This window comes from Centroberyx affinis, unplaced genomic scaffold (genome assembly GCF_046629955.1).
Source record: "Centroberyx affinis isolate AG114_WGS23_722 - 3 ecotype Tasmania unplaced genomic scaffold, CSIRO-AGI_Caff_v1 ptg000657l_1, whole genome shotgun sequence".
In the NCBI taxonomy this organism is placed as follows: Eukaryota; Metazoa; Chordata; class Actinopteri; order Beryciformes; family Berycidae; genus Centroberyx; species Centroberyx affinis.
Window position 1 is genome coordinate 119084 of NW_027279283.1, and position 19108 is coordinate 138191.

Sequence of the window (19108 nt, forward strand, 5' to 3'; positions counted from 1 at the left end):
AACCTTTTAGGCTCTCCCTAAGCATTGTGAGCTGAATGATTCATCATAATTCATCCTTGACATTGTTTATTTAACTTTATTTTTATTGATTTTTTTTGTTAAACCAATTAGTTTGAACTTTCCACCCCCCGGCCGGATGTCTATAATTGACGGAGGAGTGTCTATATTTTTACGTGAAGATCTTCAGTATGAGAGAGTAAACCTTGCTCTCGAATTAGATTCTGTTGAGAGTGAATCACTCTTTCTTCAGATTCCTTCCTTTTCTCACTTTGGTGGTAAAAAGTGGTAATTGGGTGGTTATACAAGCCATATGCCTCACAGCATATTGACATATTGACACACAGCATATTGACCTGACAGCAGATTTGTTGAACACTATGTACCAACTCAGCAGAATTATTTAATGTATGCATCTCTTACTGACATTATTTTTTACCAACTCTTTGAATAATGTGTTCAACACTGGCATTGTGTGCTGGAGACTGTTTCAGTGATGTAAAATTAGCACGTCAGTCATCTCTAGTTTCACTTCTGTTTTGAAATAAAACTAAACTAACCGTTACAAGCCATAGCTACTAATACTCAGCACTTTGTGGACAATTGAACATCTTACAACTGTTATCATAGCCAGCATGTCGTAACAGTTACAGTGGCAGCCGTAAAAATGATTGCTAACCGTTTTCTTGGGCTTGGGGCTGGACAGAGAGGAGGCAGGGAGGATGGGTTTCTTTCTCAAAAACATCTTGAAGGTGGCAGAATCAGGGTTTTCTACCGCAAAGACTCTCCATGACGTCTGGGAGGCCAGCAGAAAAAAAAAAAAAAATATTAGTTTGAGAGCACAGATTTTATGCCAACATGTGCACCAAACAAGTAAAAAAACAAAACCAAAGGGTTACATAAAAGGACAGTCACAATCACAACAGCAGGGCTTCAAGTTGTCTCATTCACTAGACTGTATTGTGGTTTGGTTTTAATAACTCCTGGTCATTGGTGGGCTTTGTGTAGTGGCATGTGTGTCACCTGGATGAGACAGGCAGCTGCAGGTATCTGTCTGTTGAAGTGTTTCTGTCTCTGCTTCTGCTGCACCTTCAGGGCGAAGCCTGAGCCCAAGATTCCCTGTGAACAAAACCACAGAGGGATTTCTGCACATCACTTCTGTCATTAGGGTTATGTCTTTTATGCTTTAAACCAGAGATAATATGCTATTACATAAAAGCTCTTCTGTAATAATGTGTTTTTCTAAGAAGCGCTTTCATAGATGACACTGATTTTGTCAGCCAAGGCAGACAGGGCATTTCAGAAGCTCAGGGCCAGGGCAGCAAAGGAACTGTCACCATTGGTCTTTAAAGTCACAATGAAATGAAAAATGACTTTTTCACCATAGATAATTTTCCAATGTCTCAAAATAGACTGCAAACTTTGAGGCCCATTTTCTCAAAAACATAGTTTGGTGACATAAAGGGGCATAAATGCCCCTCATTCCAACATTGTATTAAATGTCTCCAGGGGTCAATGTGACATGATAGAGCAGGTCAAGGGCAGTACAGAACATGTGCTCTACCTAGCACCTATAAATGCCAAAAACAATTTACAGAATTAGTGTTTTCTTATATTTCCCATTACTTTTACTTCCTGGAAAATGGTGTATCTTTAGCGGTTACCTCAACTAGCCAAGCATTAATTGCAATCAGATTTGTTTTGAAATGTAGATGTAAGAAAAGCTTAACAAAAAAGGGGGTAACATGATCCTGTGATGTGCATTTTGTCTTCATCCATAATGTGGCAGGAGAATTCTACACAGCCGTTCTATGGCTTTTCAATAGTCAGAAGAATAGGTCGTTAGTAGTCAGTAGCCAGTGCACAATAATGTAAAAGCATGTATAAAGCATTGTTAAAAACAAATCTTTGCGATGTTCCTACACTGGTAAAACATGTCTAAACATGTCTTTGTAGTATGCTGCTGTGGCTTTAGACATGAATCAAATATAACTCCTAAATTCCTGGGTACTTACTGTATTCTTAATATATGGTGTTAAAGGACCAAAAGTCTAACTGAATTTGTCTACAGACTTTGTCTACGACAGTTTTGTCTGAATTAAGTTGAAGGAAACTTTGGGACATGCTCCCCTTGACTAGACAGACATGTAACACGACCAGTTTATCAGGGATTGTTTATTAGATTGCTAACAGTTGGATGTGATAGGAAACACAACAGAGGCATGGAATATGATCAGGATCTGAACACACAACATTGTGAGTATGTGGTTTACACCTCAGCCTGCTAAGCCTCCAGCAATTTTTCTTTCCACTTACTGCTGGCAGAGCAAAGAAGGAAATGGCAAAGACTGAGAAACAGGATGCAATGGTCTTGCCAATCCAGGTTTGTGGCACTTTGTCTCCATAGCCTATAGTGGTCACTGTCACCTTTGAAAAAAGAATGGAATTAGAATTAATGCAAGAAAGTTAATCTGTAAACTATTCTGGACAGTAATACAGTCCTACATAGTGACATTCACATGTGGACACACTGTACATGTGGAGTACAGAGGCAAGTGGTGAATAGGGTTCGATACAGATATTTTTGGATTGAAGCTGCTGATAGCCAATATTTAGCTCATTATCTTTATATTATATCTTCAGGCAAAAAATAAATAAATAAATACATGAATAAATAATAATTTAAAAATACAAGAAATTAGTATTTCCCTCAGATTTATCGACTAGGCAGGGTGGAAAAGCCTCTAAAACAGCATTAAGAACGTTACAACTCACTACAACTCTCCATGTTAATGTTAATGTTAATAATATATTCATACACATACAATCAAAATGTGTCATTAGAATCAATTCAGGTTAAGCATCCCATAGACAACCAGTGTAATATTGATCACTTCTACAATAAGTATGTAATCAGAAAAACTGCATCATATCCATCACACCAGAGGTGGATGACAGTGACTGGATCAATTCAGACTTGATATATTGGCAAACCGATATATAGGTCTAACCGTAGTGGACAAAGCACACTTTTGATTGACAAAGCCCCTGCACACACACCTATCCTGTGTACACACACACACACACACACACACACACACACACACACACACACACACACAGATTCTTACCACGCCCCACCACAGGGCATCAGCATAGCTGCCGAACTCAGTAGAGCCGCTGCTGTCCACTGCATCTTTCTCTGCCAGGTAGACAAAGTACGAGGAGAAGATCAGGCCCAGAAAGCCAATGTATAAGGTAGTGATCAGCTCCTGAAATACACATGCAAAAATGCACAACATATTTCAAACAGAATTATACAACTTTGGGATCTTTACTTACATGTATGTTTAATCATATTCCTCCATGATATAACAATGCATCAGCAGCAGAATGTAAACAGACAATGCCAGAGAAGAAAAGCTAGAATCCACACACTGTATTAAAAGCTCACAGCGATTTTAATGGCAAGGCAAGACAACGTTTTGATCTCACAGAGATCTTCGTCAGGCACGGGTATGTGTTACCCGTGTAGAATTTTTTTTTTTTTTTGATGTGTGCACTTTTTTTCTACTTTAAACAGACAATGGCAGACATCGTCAATAATAGTTAAATACATTTTCAGGACTTGAAAAAGCATTGGGAGTACTTGATTTATCTTATCCCATAGGTGATGTGCCTGTATTTGAGCCTGTTTAAGTGGCTTGCAAGGTAAATAAGTGCATTGGAAGTAGCAGTCCAATTTAAACCAGATTCAAAAATATTTCTGCCTCAGTCTGCTTTATGCAGCTATAAAGTAACTGTTTATACTATAGCCTGGGTGAATACTCAATTCACTGGAGGGGAGTTGATTACATTCAGATTACCGTTAAATCATTGCAAATTTATTTAAACCTGAAAGAGCTGGTCTCTCTTGGTGCGTTTAAAATAACTATGAAGTGTCTTGTGGCAGATTCAATAAGGAGCTGTGTATGATTTGCTTAAGCGATCCGTCTGGGCTTGGCCCTTGATCCTGTTTAACTGTTATTGGACTGGTGCCTTTTGAGCGCTCTTTAAGTGAATTGTGACTTTGCACTTGCCTGCTGTGCCATTTAAATTGTATTTACTCGCTCACAGTGCCGGATTGCTCTCTGCACTAAATTGGACTGAATTCCTGATTACTGAAATTCTTCTACGTGTCTCGGCCCAAAACTGTCAGTCTCAGATCGCTCAGAGCATTACAGAGGAGCAGCAGATTATTCCAAACACGATCCAGGATAGAGCCGCGGTGAGACCTACACCACACTAATGCACGTCTAATGCTGGTAAAAACTCATTATTAGTGAGTTAGTGCAGTGGTTTTATCTTCTTTTTTAAATTATGCAATAATATATTGATTTGATGCTATTTGAGGTTTATATTCATTGTCACAATTTAACACTAGAATAGTTGAAGAGGAGACTATAATTGACTAATCTTTAAGTAGCATGCTACTTGGACCAAGCCAGGTGAGCCAAAGTTTACTCTTGTGTTAATACATTTGTAGCTATTGTTATATTGCTGGTTTTCTGTTCAGTAAATACAAACAGAGCTAGTTAAGTAGTGTTGGTGTTAAGAAGTGAAGTATTTATTCAGTTTTAGATATCCAGCTGATGCTAGCATGTTTGCTAGCATCAGCTGGATATCTAAAACTGGTACCTGTCAAGCAATAGGGGGTTAGTTTCTGAGAAAGCTGCTAGATGCACAAGGATTATCACTCTGAATGTTTGCTGAAGCAAAGCACAAATACACTTTTACTCTACAGAAGACAAATTAATAGCATGTATGTTTTTTTATCTCCAGCAAGTGGCCATGGTATAAGCAGTTTAATAAACTATGTGGTGTGCAGTTATGTAAGAGATAATGTACATAATGTAGCTCTGCTTTGCATCAGGCTCTTGATTCCCTCTTGGGGCTTATTCTGAAATAATCACTGTCTCCCTGTATATTATCCTGCTTGATATGCAGTTTCTTACCAAAGACAATCATTTGACATGAAATATTGATTTAAAATTATTTTATCATAAGCTTAAGTAATTTACAAGCTTTTGTCCAAAAAATAGTTCAGAAGGACTGCAACCACAGAAATGTAGCTGGCATCAATAGGCTACACTGCAACAGAATAAATTCAAGGTAATAACAGAAAATCTGTTTCTAACCTCGGTTAGCAGAGTGTTTCTCTGCAGTAACCAAGTATTAATGTATTTTTGGCACAAGGTGTTGCTAGTTAATTTGATTAGAAATCAATAAAAACAACTGGACTTCTTGACTGTTGTAGTCCTAGTTGTAGTAGAAGTAGTAGTAGTAGGCAGTAGTAGTAGTAGCACTACTAGTAGTTGTACTTAATTAATCCCAGAAGGAAAATTGCATTATCACAGAAACCATCACCAGCAACACAAAATAGAGCACAAACTCAAACAGGACAAACACAGACTAAAAATAGAGCATACACACATACAAACATGTACTTCCACAAGAAGTCACATTAGACAGTCAGGTCAGACAGAAATCCATTAACGTCATCCCACAATCTCATCACACTGGGACCAAATGACCGTTTGTACCTCTCTGAAGACTGCACAGTGATATGATTAGATGTGACACAGCGGCCTGTTATTCAGGAGTACAAGGAACTCAGAATGCGTTCCTTGGCCACTCAGAATTAAGTATAGCCGTGTAATGAAGCTTCCAGCTTACTAACCCCGCTGTGTTGAACCTGAAATGTGCTGTTGAACCTGGAAATGTTTCTACCTGTCGATGGATGAAGACAACGGAACCCAAGAGACGCCACGTCCCTCCCTGCCGATCCACATGGAGCATACGCAGGATCTGCAGGAAGCGAATCCCTCTGCAAAATAATGCCTTGTTTCAACACTGCATTTACACTAAAAACATGTAGTTTTGTACGCACATATACATACACACACACACACACATACACACCGTACACCTTACTTACCTAACAGCAGAGGTGGCAAACACCTGGCCTTTGGATCCCACTGACAGCACAATTATTGAGGCAACAACTACAATCAGGTCTGTATTGACAGAGACAGAATGGCTTTACAAAGGTATTCAGAGCTATATAGAGATGCAGCATAACAAAATGGATCCTAAAGCAAGAATCAAGTGCTGTCCAACATATCAGGCCTGGAAAAGTCAAAGCAGAAAAAGCAAATATACTGTATAAGCTAGAGGGGAAACATTATGTTTAGAAACTTATGTTAGGTTTCATTAGAAAACACTATATCTCCATTTTTTTGGGGGGGGGAGTTACAAATAAAACTAATACTAATATTCACTGCTCAATATTTAATAAAAAAACAACAACAACTACATCCTCTAAGGTTTTCCTATTTTGAGTGTAAAACGCTCAAGAGAGCAAATAATATTCGAGTGAGAGTTTTAATTTCATGCTTAATTTCAAATATTTTGTCAGAGTATATATCTCATTTTGGCATGAAACTCAGCATGTATTACCAAGAAATTACAAATATTGTTTAAATGGTGTGTGTGTGTGTGTGTGTGTGTGTGCGCGCGCGCACGTGTGGGTAAGTGGGATGATACGTTTGTTTGTGTGTCCATGCTTATTCGCCTGCACAACATATTCTCATTACTGAAGAAGTATGTGTGTGTGTGTGTGTGTGTGTGTGTGTATGTGTGTGTGGGTTTGTGTGGATCATGTCCCTACCTATAATAGATATTGGCTTCCTTGCAAAGCGCAGTCTGCCCCAGACGCCAACGTATTTACTCCGGCAACCTGCTGACCAGAGGCGAACAAAATACTCCACACCAAAGAACACCACCAGCACTATCTCCTGTGAGAGAAACGTATGGAAAGAACAGACAAATGAGGGAGAGGCACAGGTGGATCGAAAAACAATCAGATGTCACTTTACAGAAGTCATTCAATGCAGTAACTGAATAGCTGTTCAGACTTGAGGAAAAATGTTTTTTAAAACAGATATTGTAGTTTGGCTGTAAATGTAAAATGTCGCACAACTAACTCTCTCGACTCACTTGCTTTTGTAAATTGCGGCTTGCCAGACCAACCTGATCATTTCACTGAAATTCATTAAGGATTATTGATTCTCTTTCAGCATGCTACACGCTTTGTCAGTGTTTAATTTGTGCCACACCAATCCATTAGCTGCTAAATGTACTCAGGCCTGTTGGGTGTGGAAATTGATCTTGTCTCTTCACCAATACTTTACTAATATCAACCTTTATTGCATACATATTAATTTTGATGTAATATCAAAAATAACCACTTCTTGATCTCGTTCTTCTTCTTCTTATTATGTACATTGTCATAACTAAAATCTGTCAAATCATCTTATGTCCAATGTCTAAAATGCTAAGCATGAAGTTCATATGATTGCACCCTGCTCTATTTAGATTCCATTCAAGTTTCCACTATTGCTCCTTGAGTACAAATAGATTCCAAAAATCAATTTCAGCACACAATTACACTCAACATGTGGCAATTAATGAACTGGTCTGAATGAGAAAGCAATTACCTTCACACGTCTGTTAATCATTGACAGGCATTTGAAAATTAAGCTGACTGAAAGTGAATCAATAGTCTTTCATAGATTTTTAACGTTGACTTGATCCATTTGCAGTGAGCGATTAGCAAACTAAAGGATTCAGGCGAAAGATGCTTCATTCCACAGGAGTCATTTGGATGTTGGAATTATTGGAGGCGTTTTTCGTTGTCACAGCCAAAGATTAAAATGTCAAGAAAATTAGGATTAAAAAACATGTTAAATTGTGTTCTTGGAAGCTAATATATAAATTGTTTTTTGTTCTTAATTTATGTATTGAGGAAATCTGCTTCAAGGATGGGTTGAAAACAAACTGAATGTGCCATCTAAAAAAATACACGCTGTAAACAACAAACGGAGATACAGAAAAATTGCATAAGCAGGCACAAAAGACTATAGCAGGTTATACCAAAAGATGAAAATGGATCTTCAAAATATTCTGAACAAAAAGTTGTTTCAGTTGGAATAACAAGAATTTTTTTTATTTTGTATAGAGCTACCACCTATGTTATGCTGCCATAGCATTCTTTTGCAATGTGAGATAAAATGAATAAAATGTGGTAATACTTTTAATAGCACACAAAATCATTTTGGGTCCCAACACAAATTCTTTTGAAAATGTGGATCCTATGGGGAAGCTTTCAAAAAATGAAAACGGTAGCCTACTTTATGCCAGCACCTGGCTAAATACAAGAGCTAAAAACATGATTATCAGGCTGTGCTGCATCCCCACGTAAAGAACAGAGTGGTCACTGTGTTAACCTTGTGTGCAATGAGAGAGAAACAAGACAAAGGAGAAGCTTCTGTGGTGGGGGAGGAGAGAAAGGAAGAGGAACAGGGTCAGGACAAATCTCTGACTAGATAGCACATTAGGGGCTTGGGCTTATGCACAAGAACAAAATAATCCCTTTGCGATAGAAGATGGAAAAGGTGCATGTTTGAGATTTAGGTTGGTTTAGTAATTTTACCCCTAGCAAAACATATTCATTATGTGTGCAGAAGAGAAAGAGAGACAGACACAGAGGAGTCAAGACAATACTGGAAGTCAGGTGAGATGGGTTTGAACGAGGGTCCAAGTCGAGTGTTTCCAGAGGCTGAAGACCAAGTCCAGGTCCACCATCATGTCCTTTCACATCTCAGTCCCATGACGTTTTTGCCATAAAAATGCTCTCTAGTAGAAAATGATTATTTTCTATCCATGTTCATGTTTTCCTAAATACCAGTGGATAAAAAACATATAACCCAAATTGCAACAATGTCCTCGTCCCAGTGCACGATTGCTTTTTGCCATTTTTTTGCACACACGCATATACACACTTATTTGCTGTCACATTTGTTGAGGATGGAATATAACAGCTGATCTGTTAATGTTTAATCACAATTCTGTGCCACATACGGAGGCCTTTGTACCAGCCAGCCTGCTAATCCCGAAAATGAAGCCATAGGTTCATCTGAGATTCATTAAAGACCAACACCATTTAATCCCATTATCTACGGGCCAAGGTGAACTTTAATGTCACATGTGGCACATGTGTCGGCCACACTCCAAGCCTTCTCAAAGCTAATCCCCCACTCCTTTTTATCCTTTACAGGGGGACTGTTTTTTCCCTCTCTTTTGTCTCAGCTTGGCTGACTCACCCATCACCCAAACACAAGAGCATTTTGCTCAACAGCTGGCGTCTCAGGGTGAAGTTTATCCCATTTACTATTGATTTTCGTGGTCTCCACAAGCTCAGGTGCCTTAGCCCTTCTCAGCCACCAGGACACCCTAAAAATGGTTTGTTTTGAGTGCAAATTATATCAGGGAGTTCATAAATTCTATATAGTTCAATGTAAGTGTCCCTAAATTGGATTTTTGTGAGGCAGTGGGCATATGAGTCAACCTCTGAAATTGCTTTTGAAACAACCGAAATTGAGGTTTGACATTTGCCTGTTTTAGCGACATCATGGCAATCACAGTCCTGATTGCTCCTGCTACTCCATTTCAAAAGAAAGATACAAACACAATAAAAAATAGAATTTGATGATATAAACTGACAAAACATTTCCATTTTTACCTAAAATGTATCCTGTTATTTATCAAACCAGGTTTATCCAAAACATCCACTGTCAAAATAATAATCAAAATAATTTCAGAATGACTCAGTGTCTGTTTACTCGTTGGTTTTATTGTTTTCATCTTTATTATCTTTTTATATATATAAATGAGTTATTTGAGGCAGAATGGAATCAATAATACTGCCTAACTACTTCTTAATACATCAGATCAGGTCTACAATGCAGATGCCAGCTAATAAAAACAAACAAGACAAAAGTGCTGAGCAGATGGTCAAAGTCAAGGGATGCGGTAGAGAGAGTAGCAACAGAGAAAACAGGCTACAGGCTGCATCCAGAATTTAAATAGTGCTACTGTGGGGAAAAAAGTGTATCTTGCTCTTGAGAGTTAGATTCTGCAAAAATTCCGATCGACCTACTTCAACTGATCTTTCAGATACAGTGATATATAGATAGATTCAGTGTGTTGTCATGGACCATTGATCAGGGTCATAAATCCCTCTGAGTGGGGAACAAGCTCACAGCATACCAACTGCTATTATCAGACACAAAAATAGTTTTGGGGTGCTGCAAGTGCTCCATTAGATTCCATACAACCTGTATCTAATGATGCTGCATGTCTTGCAAAGAGCAAGATGTTCTACTTTTGATGTTCTACTTGAGGTAGACGATGTTATTCACTGCTGCCACCTGGTGGAGCAGTTTCAAGGCGAAATGTAAAAAAAACAGACTAGGATGCTACTAAGCCTAGTTCAGACTGTTGACTGTCTTTCCCAACACGTGCCGACTAAATATTACAAATGTATTCCGAAGTGAAGAATTTTGTATGAGTCATTTGTAATTGCATATGTGAATTGATCCAGGCACGTTGCCACGTTATATCGTTTTGGAGAGTGGAGCAAGGGGATTTGGGAATATCTGATGATGTAAACTATCTACTGGAGTGGGAGTTGTTGTTTTTACAGGTGAAAACTCCCATTGGCTGTTGCCATGGTATTCTCAGATTTCAGTCTTGTGATTCTTGGACCGCTTCACACAACACAAGCTCGACCAGACGGGACCCAACCAAATCAAACACATTGGAAAAAAATATTTTTGTGCTCCAACTGGTCTGGAGTCATTGGTCGGACCAAAGTCTCCAGTCTTGAGCCTGTTTACACTACACACTACAGGATAATCTGGCTCGAATGCCGCCCCCCACCCCCAGCCCCAGCGGTCGGGATGGTCCAGTCGGGTTTAGAATCAGTATGAAAATCATCTAGTGTGACCCAGTCTTTAATTTGAAACCTCCTGCACAGGTAAATCCAAACTAACAATCAGACAAACACAAACAAAAAACCTTTTGGGGAATTATCTCAGGTAGTGATTTTAGACTTAGGGTTAGGGTTAATGAAGACTTAAATAGACTTAATAAAGTTAGGGTTAAGGCTAGGGTTAGACACACAACACTCACCACCCAGAAGAGCGTGGTGTAAGCCAGTGCCTGGTACTGGTCTATGGTGGAGAGAACGCTGAGGATCAGACACGTTAGAACGATGAGGAACCTGTAGGAGCCAAAGCAGAACATACATTATTGATTAAAGCATCACGTCAAAGTGTTACATGCAGATTGCAACGCTATAACTAACATATATTTATATTTCAAAACTCTTACTCTTATTTTATCCATTAGGAAGTTGAAGTCTGACTGGGCTCTTAAAATCCTGGGTGATAATTTGGCCAAAATGTTCAGAACTTAATGTTCCTTTGATCAAAGATTTACATAACTTGTAATCATCAAGTGTCTGATTATAGCAGAGAACCATTAAATGAGACTAGCAGGGGAAAAAAGCTTCTCACAAACATGAATCTTCTCACTCCATATTTCAACATTTCACTGTCAATATTTCAGACTTTGATTTCGACAGCATAACTTCAGTCAACTTTGGTGTTTAATTTGAGTTTCTAAGCCTCTGAGCAACTTTCAAAAAAGTGACAGGACAATGTAATATATTTTTTGGCATGGAAAGTATCTGACTGAATTTGAACTACCACTCAAGGACAGCCCTCTTCAGAAAACACTGAACCCCTTGAACTCGACCATTTGAATGCAGGACACATGATAAACATGTCAGATAGTGAGTATACAGGCTCATACACACATCTAAGGAGCACACAGGTTTATACACACACACACACACACACGCGCACACACACACACACACACACACACAATGAAATGTTCCTTAACATTCTCCTTATTCCCCTCCAAGGTCACCAGTGTTTCAGCAGCAGCAACAATAAGACGCCTGTAACTCCTCAACTGGCTTGAGATAAAGATATTTTTTTTCTACGAGATAAGGCTTCAAGTCGGTCTACCACCACACCAGAAACAGAACTAACACTCACCTAGGTGGCCTTGCCTCTCTCCTGATTTTCTGACTTTTAAACTCCTCAACACAAATTTAATAAATCTTTTTTTATCATTGTTTAATTTTCTTATAAGCTGGCGAGTAAAATAAAAGGGCAGTTCATATTTAACAAAGACCGAGCAAGCAAATTATTATGGCACCTTAATAAAGCACCTTGTAACACCAAATAAGTTTTAGTGATCCGTTTTCACAGCTATTCATAAACGTTTGGAGGGTAGAATTCTTTTTTATGTAGTGGCAGTGGAGAAAGATGGGAAAGCAAAGAGGGGCTGACATGCAATATAGGTCATGATGAGCCATTCTCAACCTCACATTGTTCATGCATGTGCCTCAGTCTCCACTGTATCCACCTATTGCCGTAGTATTGATACTGTCTTTAATATACTGCAGAGAAAACCTAAAGAATCACTGTATGTTTACTATATGAGTGGACCTGATGGAAACTATGCATAAGAGGGAGTTACAGTTTCCGGTCAGTGTTTGCACCATGGAAGCTCTTATCGCCTCATACTACACGGCCTGAGTTTATTGAAGGCTAGCCAGGAATCCAAACACCCCCCTTAACGTAGCAGATACACGCACAGGCTCGTGCACGCTCGCCACACGTCAACACAGATAAAAGAGCGAGGAGAGACCTGCTGGGGGAAGTTGGGCCGGAGCGTAACACAGTTAACAAACCAGCAGGTCCTGTCTGAGGGAACAGAACAAGCAGGAAATTCAACAGAACAAAATGGCTCAGCAGTTCGGTATCTGTATGTGTTCTGTAAAGTGACATCCACAGTGTGCTGCCTGTGCAAGTGGGAGCAAATTTGTCCATTAAGAGCAGCAGGGCTTGGCGAACAAGGAGCAAGAATGGTCACTAGTTGGGGTGGAAGCAACAAGTGACTCTTCAGATCTTGTGTCCAGGTGTGAGAGTGGTCAGTTAGACATACAAACCTTATCAAACCACAGAAAATAAGACATTTACAAAGACAGAGCAAAAAGCCCACAAAATGAACTCCAAACTTTCCAAACCAAAGCCCATGCTGTGCTGTGCTAATGGTTAAACTTTGTTCATGATTCAGTACAACCATGATACAATTTAATAAATAAAAGCTCAGTGACAATCTTTCTAGCGATGCCATTGACTGTAAACAATTTAAACATGTCATTACAAAGTGCAAATAATATAATTTCTGTGGAAAGCTTGTGCAATTGTGATGGGCAAGCCGTCTCATTTGTGATTATTACAGCAGAATAAAATGTAGCTATTGTCACATCTTTGTATTGCGATACATTGAATTTCGATATACAGTATATCATCCCATCCCTAGCCACCGTGCATGCTTTATTTTGACTATCTACCTGTTCAGTCCATATCTACTGTAACTGTAATGAAATATATCACTTCCCTTACCTCTAGACTGTATGGGCCCTTTGGCACTGGCAGCCTGGTTTGGGCACCATTGAACTCTAAACAAAAGCTCAAAGCATTCCTCCTATCTATTATTGATGGACAGGTTCGCTTGCAGTCTGCTGTGCAGTGAGTGTAAAGACAAAGCAGAGGATGGGATGAGAGTTAGTAATGACGCTGCTGACCATGTCACTAGGTGTTACTGTCACTCTTCCTGTTTGGAACAACAACAGCAGTAATCTTTATTTGTGTAGCACTTTTCAAAACACAGCTGCAAAGTGCTTTACAAAGGAGCAGATACAAATAAAAAGATCAAATTAAAATCAGCTGAAAAAAGTCAATCAAGAACAGAAAAGCAACACGTAAGAGGCAGGTCAAAATTAAGTAAAAAAATAAAATAATAAAAATATGTGAGATTTAAGAGGTTATTTAAAAGATAATACTGCTTTATCAGGCAGGTTGTTCCAAAGTCTTGGCGCACTGATGGCAAAGTTTTTAATCAAGACTTCGGAACAGCCAATAGGAAACTTCCCAACCTCAGGCTACAATCTGCCTCATATTAAAAGGGCAATGATAAAGCTTAGTGCCAGCGCTAACCAGGCCTTAAAATGATCATAAAATCTTCAAAATCAGTTATAAATCTAATAAGCAACCAATGGATAGATTAAAGTAAAATTGGGGTGATATGATCTCGTCTTTTTGCTCCAGTAAGAATCGTAGCTGCTGCGTTGTATCAGTTGGATCCATTCTGTGAACATGCAGTGCCAGTTCAAAATATCACCTTTATCAGTTTAACAAGCACGTCTTTTGTGTTAAACTGCAGTTTTGCCCCACATTGACTTGTTTGGGATTACAGCAGGATCTTTGGTGTGGCCCGCCTCACACCTGGCATTAACATGTATCGTGGGTGATCGGATTTTGATTGGATAGCGCAAGAAAAACACACAGGCAGCAGGCAGCTTGGACAGTATACTTTCAAAAATGGATTGTCAGGACGCTCATGGATGGGGAACAAGCGAGACATTTACTGTCAATTTTAAACAATGTAAATATTACAAGAGCAAGTGACGTACATGACAGTCTGGTGAGGGTTAGGTTGGTTGTGTGTAGATGTTTACCCAGAGCCCTGACCACAACTGTTTCACAGAACAGAGGGGCTTTTTTAGGGTTAAATCTGATCCCAATGTGGATGAATGAGACGCATATTATTGGCAGGTGTAAATGTAATCCACCTAAAAGATATATAGACACAGTCCGGATACGAGAGGCATGTTAATGCCAGATGTGAAAGGGGCCATAGAGTCTTTATAGCTGTGTCCTGCAATGGCAAATATGGCAGTAAAGTTTTTTTTTTTATTTCTGGGACCAACACACTGTCAGAGTGACTCATACTAGCTGCTGGTCGCAGCTAATATACTGCAATCTACAGTGAAACACCAAACAAGTGTTATGCTAAGACAGCCAAAAATTATTTAGAAATCATGGCTGAATGTCCTTTCTTCCCAAGAGGTTTATCTTTTAAGAGAGTACGGAAAATAATGTATTAATTGGATGCATGCTAAATGGAAGTCATGTTGTTACTTTTTGGAACAAACTTTTCAGGAGCAAACAGACCTCCCTGAGAGCACAAACGCCCACACACACCCACACCCCACACACACACACACACACACACACACACACACACGTACACACGCACACACAGGGGTAGTTCTGATAAGGCCCTGGGTCTCTCTGAAGCTGTAGTTCTGGGTCAGTGATAAGGCCATGCTTGTTCTTAACTGCCTTCCTCCCACTCACACCCTTGCAAAACAAGGTACCAAACCAAACCCAAAAACCCCCCTGGGCTGTTATTCATCCAAACAGCACAGCCTTCCACCAAAATTTAACGCCTCTTTGTATTTTAGGATTGAGACAAAGTTGGAGAGTTTCATCTCAACTACACTATACTAATGTCAATTACAGAAAGATCAAAACATAAGCCACTTTACCATAACATAAGAAACCTTACCATATGCAACTTTACCATAACCATAAGCAACTTTACCATAACCGTAAGCAACTTTACCATAACATAAGAAACTTTACCATAACCAACTTTACCATAGCCATAAGCAACTTTACCATAACCTTAACCAACCTTACAAAGCTATAACAACTGTGAAAGTACAGTCAAATAATGCCTCAATTGTGGATGCTAAAACTAACAGGGTCCTTTGGTCCCAGTGGCCACCAGCATCCCTGCTGTTGTGTTGTGTTACTTGTTGGGTTGCATTGTCGTGTCTTGCATTGTGTCGTTATGTTGTGTTGGGTAATGCTGTAACGTATTGGGTTGTACTGTGTTGGATCGCATTTCCTATGAATCACTGGGACTTTAACCCGCGCCGACAAGCTGCATTCCCCTGCACCCCTTCCAGCGCTGCAGGGTCAGAGGGTGGCAGTGCCAGGCGGGGCCACTACCTCTTCCAAAGGAGCCAGGCTGCCAAGTTTAGCTGCCTACTATCAGTGCCAGCGAGTGGGGACAGACAGGACACATGGGGGGCGAGCTGGAACGGGGGGGGGGGGGGGGGGGGGGGGGGGGGGATCATGGCTGGTCAAATCCCACATTCCTCAACCATGGCCTGAACACTCCAGTCTGGATCCATTGTGTAAAGGGTCAGTTTCTTGGACATGGGCGATACCGAGAACAAATGTATCATCTGCAGTACTTTGGCATTTCAACAGCCACCGGTGGTGTAAAGGCTGGCTGGGACACCAGAGGTATTTACCAGAAGTAGCTGCATTTCATTCCTTCGCCAAAACAGACAGATTGACAAAGTACATGACAAAGCTGTCACATCAATTTAGGATTTTGTTCAGTTATCATCAAGTGATGAACCATAATCTGATAGCTTCAATACTCCATGTTAGTGAATAGTGAATCTTCAGCAGATAAAATCCACCACATACCACACAACGGATACTCCAAATAATATGCTTGTTACTAAGTGTGTAGCAGCATTATTTATTTTTCAAGGTCACACACTCTCATACACAGACAATATTGTTGTCACAAGACCAGGTAGTAGAGACTGCCTCATGTCTCTCCAGGCCCTAAGAATGAGTGGAGTCTCATATGCCTTTCAGACTGCAGTCAAGAAGGCAGTAAATGTGGAAAAATGCAGTAATAAAAAGACAATTATAAAAACAAACCCTGTAATGTTGTGTACAGGTTTTAAAAGTTCAACTGTTACAGCCTCACTGAACAGACTAGAAATAGCAGCGTCACTCCTGTGTTCCAGCACTGAAAGCTGTCTGGGAAAATTAAATGCTTTGATGGTGCCAGGGAAAATGTACTCTCCCAAATGAAAGATCAGTATAATATTCCTATAATACTTCTGTGGGGACTTATTCTGTGTCTGTGAGACTTAATTGTGATGGTGCTATGGCAATTTTTTTTTATCTTCTATGGCATCACTATAATATTGCTATAATATTCCTACAGAGACTTGGAGTTTTGTTGTCATATCTGCGCAGTCTTTCTAAAATTGACAGGATTATTACAGGTCTTTGTAGTGAGGGCTACCCAGGCTCTATCAGCGCAATTAACTGCGTATTTAATTGGGATCTTAGAACTGCAATTATACCCTTGAATGCCCCGTGTATCTTGATAATTAAGAAATTAAAAGCACTCACACTGTGAAGTGATAGACGAAGCATTTCCAGCCGGACGGCCGTTCCAGAAAGTTATACACGCGTCCTTGGAGGTACGCGCGGGTGAGGACCGGTCGAACCCCGGCGCTGTACACCGACATCCGCACAGACATCCGGGGGTGAGACAGGTACGGGTGAATGACTGCGGTGTGAACAGGGCCGTCCCCGGCGTGAGTGTTGCCGTCCTCGGGCATTTTGTCCCCTGCTGACAACCTGATGATGCCGGCAGGTGACCCGGGTTCATGGGCGCCAGACGCGGCTTCCGACATCTCCAAGTCCGGTGGTTTGTTTCCACGTGCTGCCGCAGCTGAAGACCTCCTTGAGTTCCGCTGACCAGGTGCAGAAAAGGACATTGTAGCTGCCCGGGTTTCCCTCTGTCGCTGGGTTAACTTTTTTTCCACTTGGTTTTCTCTTTAACGGAATCAAACGGACAAATGTTCGCCCGTGTGCGCACACCTTCTGTTGCGCGCCTGGTCGCACCAGGAGGACTGGAGTCAATAGTAGGGATTGTTCCTCTTAACTGAAATCACCGGAATGTTTTTTTTTTTTTCTTAACTTTGCAGCTCTCTAGGTTGTTGAGGATATTGGGCGAGTCTCACTCCTGTATGAATACCCCCTGCCTCTTTCAGAGAACTTATCAGCCTTTGCGAGTTTGAGAGCGCTGAGCGCCGGACAGTGCGCAGTAGGTCGAAACATCGTTCAGCCATTTTTATATGCAAGCAATGCGCTGGAATAACTTTCCTCTCGAGATCTCTGTGAACATTGTTCTACATCTTAATTGTGTATTTCAGTGAGGCAGCTCAACTCCGATTCACACAGGGCCATACACACGCAGTAATGCAGGCTCACATTTGAATTGCAAGGGCAGTCCACTGCCTGACATTAATTCCCTAACTTCTAACCTCGTGGGGGGCGCGCGTACACCCACACATACAGAGAGAGAGAGAGAGAGAGAGTACTGAAATACATTTGTAATACAATTGCCTCTGTAGTTTTTCACCTGTTGAATATTTCCTATTGTGGACTTTCCTATGCATTTATTTATTGTTTCACCCAATGTAATGGAACCAGAACCGATAGGGAAAGACTGTGGATTGAGGTGATCTCATTGGTTTCCTGTGGGCAGCTTTTGTAGATATGGTTTTGCATTGTTTGAGATGACATACCTGATTAAGGTTACAAGCTCAGTGTGTGAGAGTCTCCTGCCTACCTGTCACCAACAATAGGCCTAATCAAATGTGCAAATGTTGTGAGATTATACACACAAACATTATTTTAGATGGAGCGTCTTGGTGGCTCAGCAGGTTTGCATGTGGCTTATGCAGAGCCTTTGTCTCTCATCCAATCTTTTAGCACCAACTTGCCTCCTCCACTATGTACTGTAAACAATAAAAAACAATAAACAATAAAAATAAAAAAAGCTGGGGGAAAAAAAGCAGAAATGCCTTCAAAATGTATCTCCAAAACATACTGTACTTTTAAACAACCTTTTCATTTATAGAGGTAAATATAAACATTATTACATTACTGAGTTGGAGCAACACGATATGTTGCAGATTACATTTTTAAGCAACTACTAAGAAATCTGTGATGAATTACAGTTTGACAGTAACCTGCTCAACCCTGGTGTTAGTCGAGGGAAACCCCAGGGACACACAGCCTGATTTGACAACCTGCAAGGTTACATTGTGGATTTTTTTTTTTTTTTTTTGCAGTGACCTTGGACAAGCTAATGCAAGGAGGGGGAAACAGGTTGGCTGAAGCAGATTTTAATAGGAGTCAAGTGGCATCCACGTGATGACAGCTTCTGTTGCCAGGTAGATATTAATGTAGCACAACTCCAACTGGTCCTTGCTGTTCATAGAGTTTTTGCTATTAGTGTATAAAGGGTAGATAGTTATCCTGAAGGTCACCCATGCTCCCATATTGGATTACGTGGATGTACGTAACTGTTTTTGGGATCTACAGCAGGTTTATTTGTCTTTGTAAGACAA

The 19108-nt window shown here is 40.2% G+C and overlaps 1 protein-coding gene across 1 annotated transcript in view; it reads right to left on the reverse strand.

Moving 5' to 3' along the window:
- The window catches only part of kcnq1.1 (potassium voltage-gated channel, KQT-like subfamily, member 1.1), a 28252-nt gene extending 10975 nt beyond the window's left edge, over positions 1-17277 (reverse strand). Inside the window, exons 1-9 of the mRNA XM_071519102.1 lie at positions 17097-17277; positions 11071-11161; positions 6707-6833; positions 5975-6053; positions 5767-5863; positions 3129-3269; positions 2314-2424; positions 1021-1116; positions 677-793 (exon numbers count right to left, since the gene is read on the reverse strand). Of these exons, the coding sequence (XP_071375203.1) occupies positions 677-793; positions 1021-1116; positions 2314-2424; positions 3129-3269; positions 5767-5863; positions 5975-6053; positions 6707-6833; positions 11071-11161; positions 17097-17227 (990 nt within the window). The 5' untranslated portion in view covers positions 17228-17277. The remainder of the gene's footprint in view (positions 1-676; positions 794-1020; positions 1117-2313; positions 2425-3128; positions 3270-5766; positions 5864-5974; positions 6054-6706; positions 6834-11070; positions 11162-17096) is intronic.
- Positions 17278-19108: the final 1831 nt, after the last annotated feature.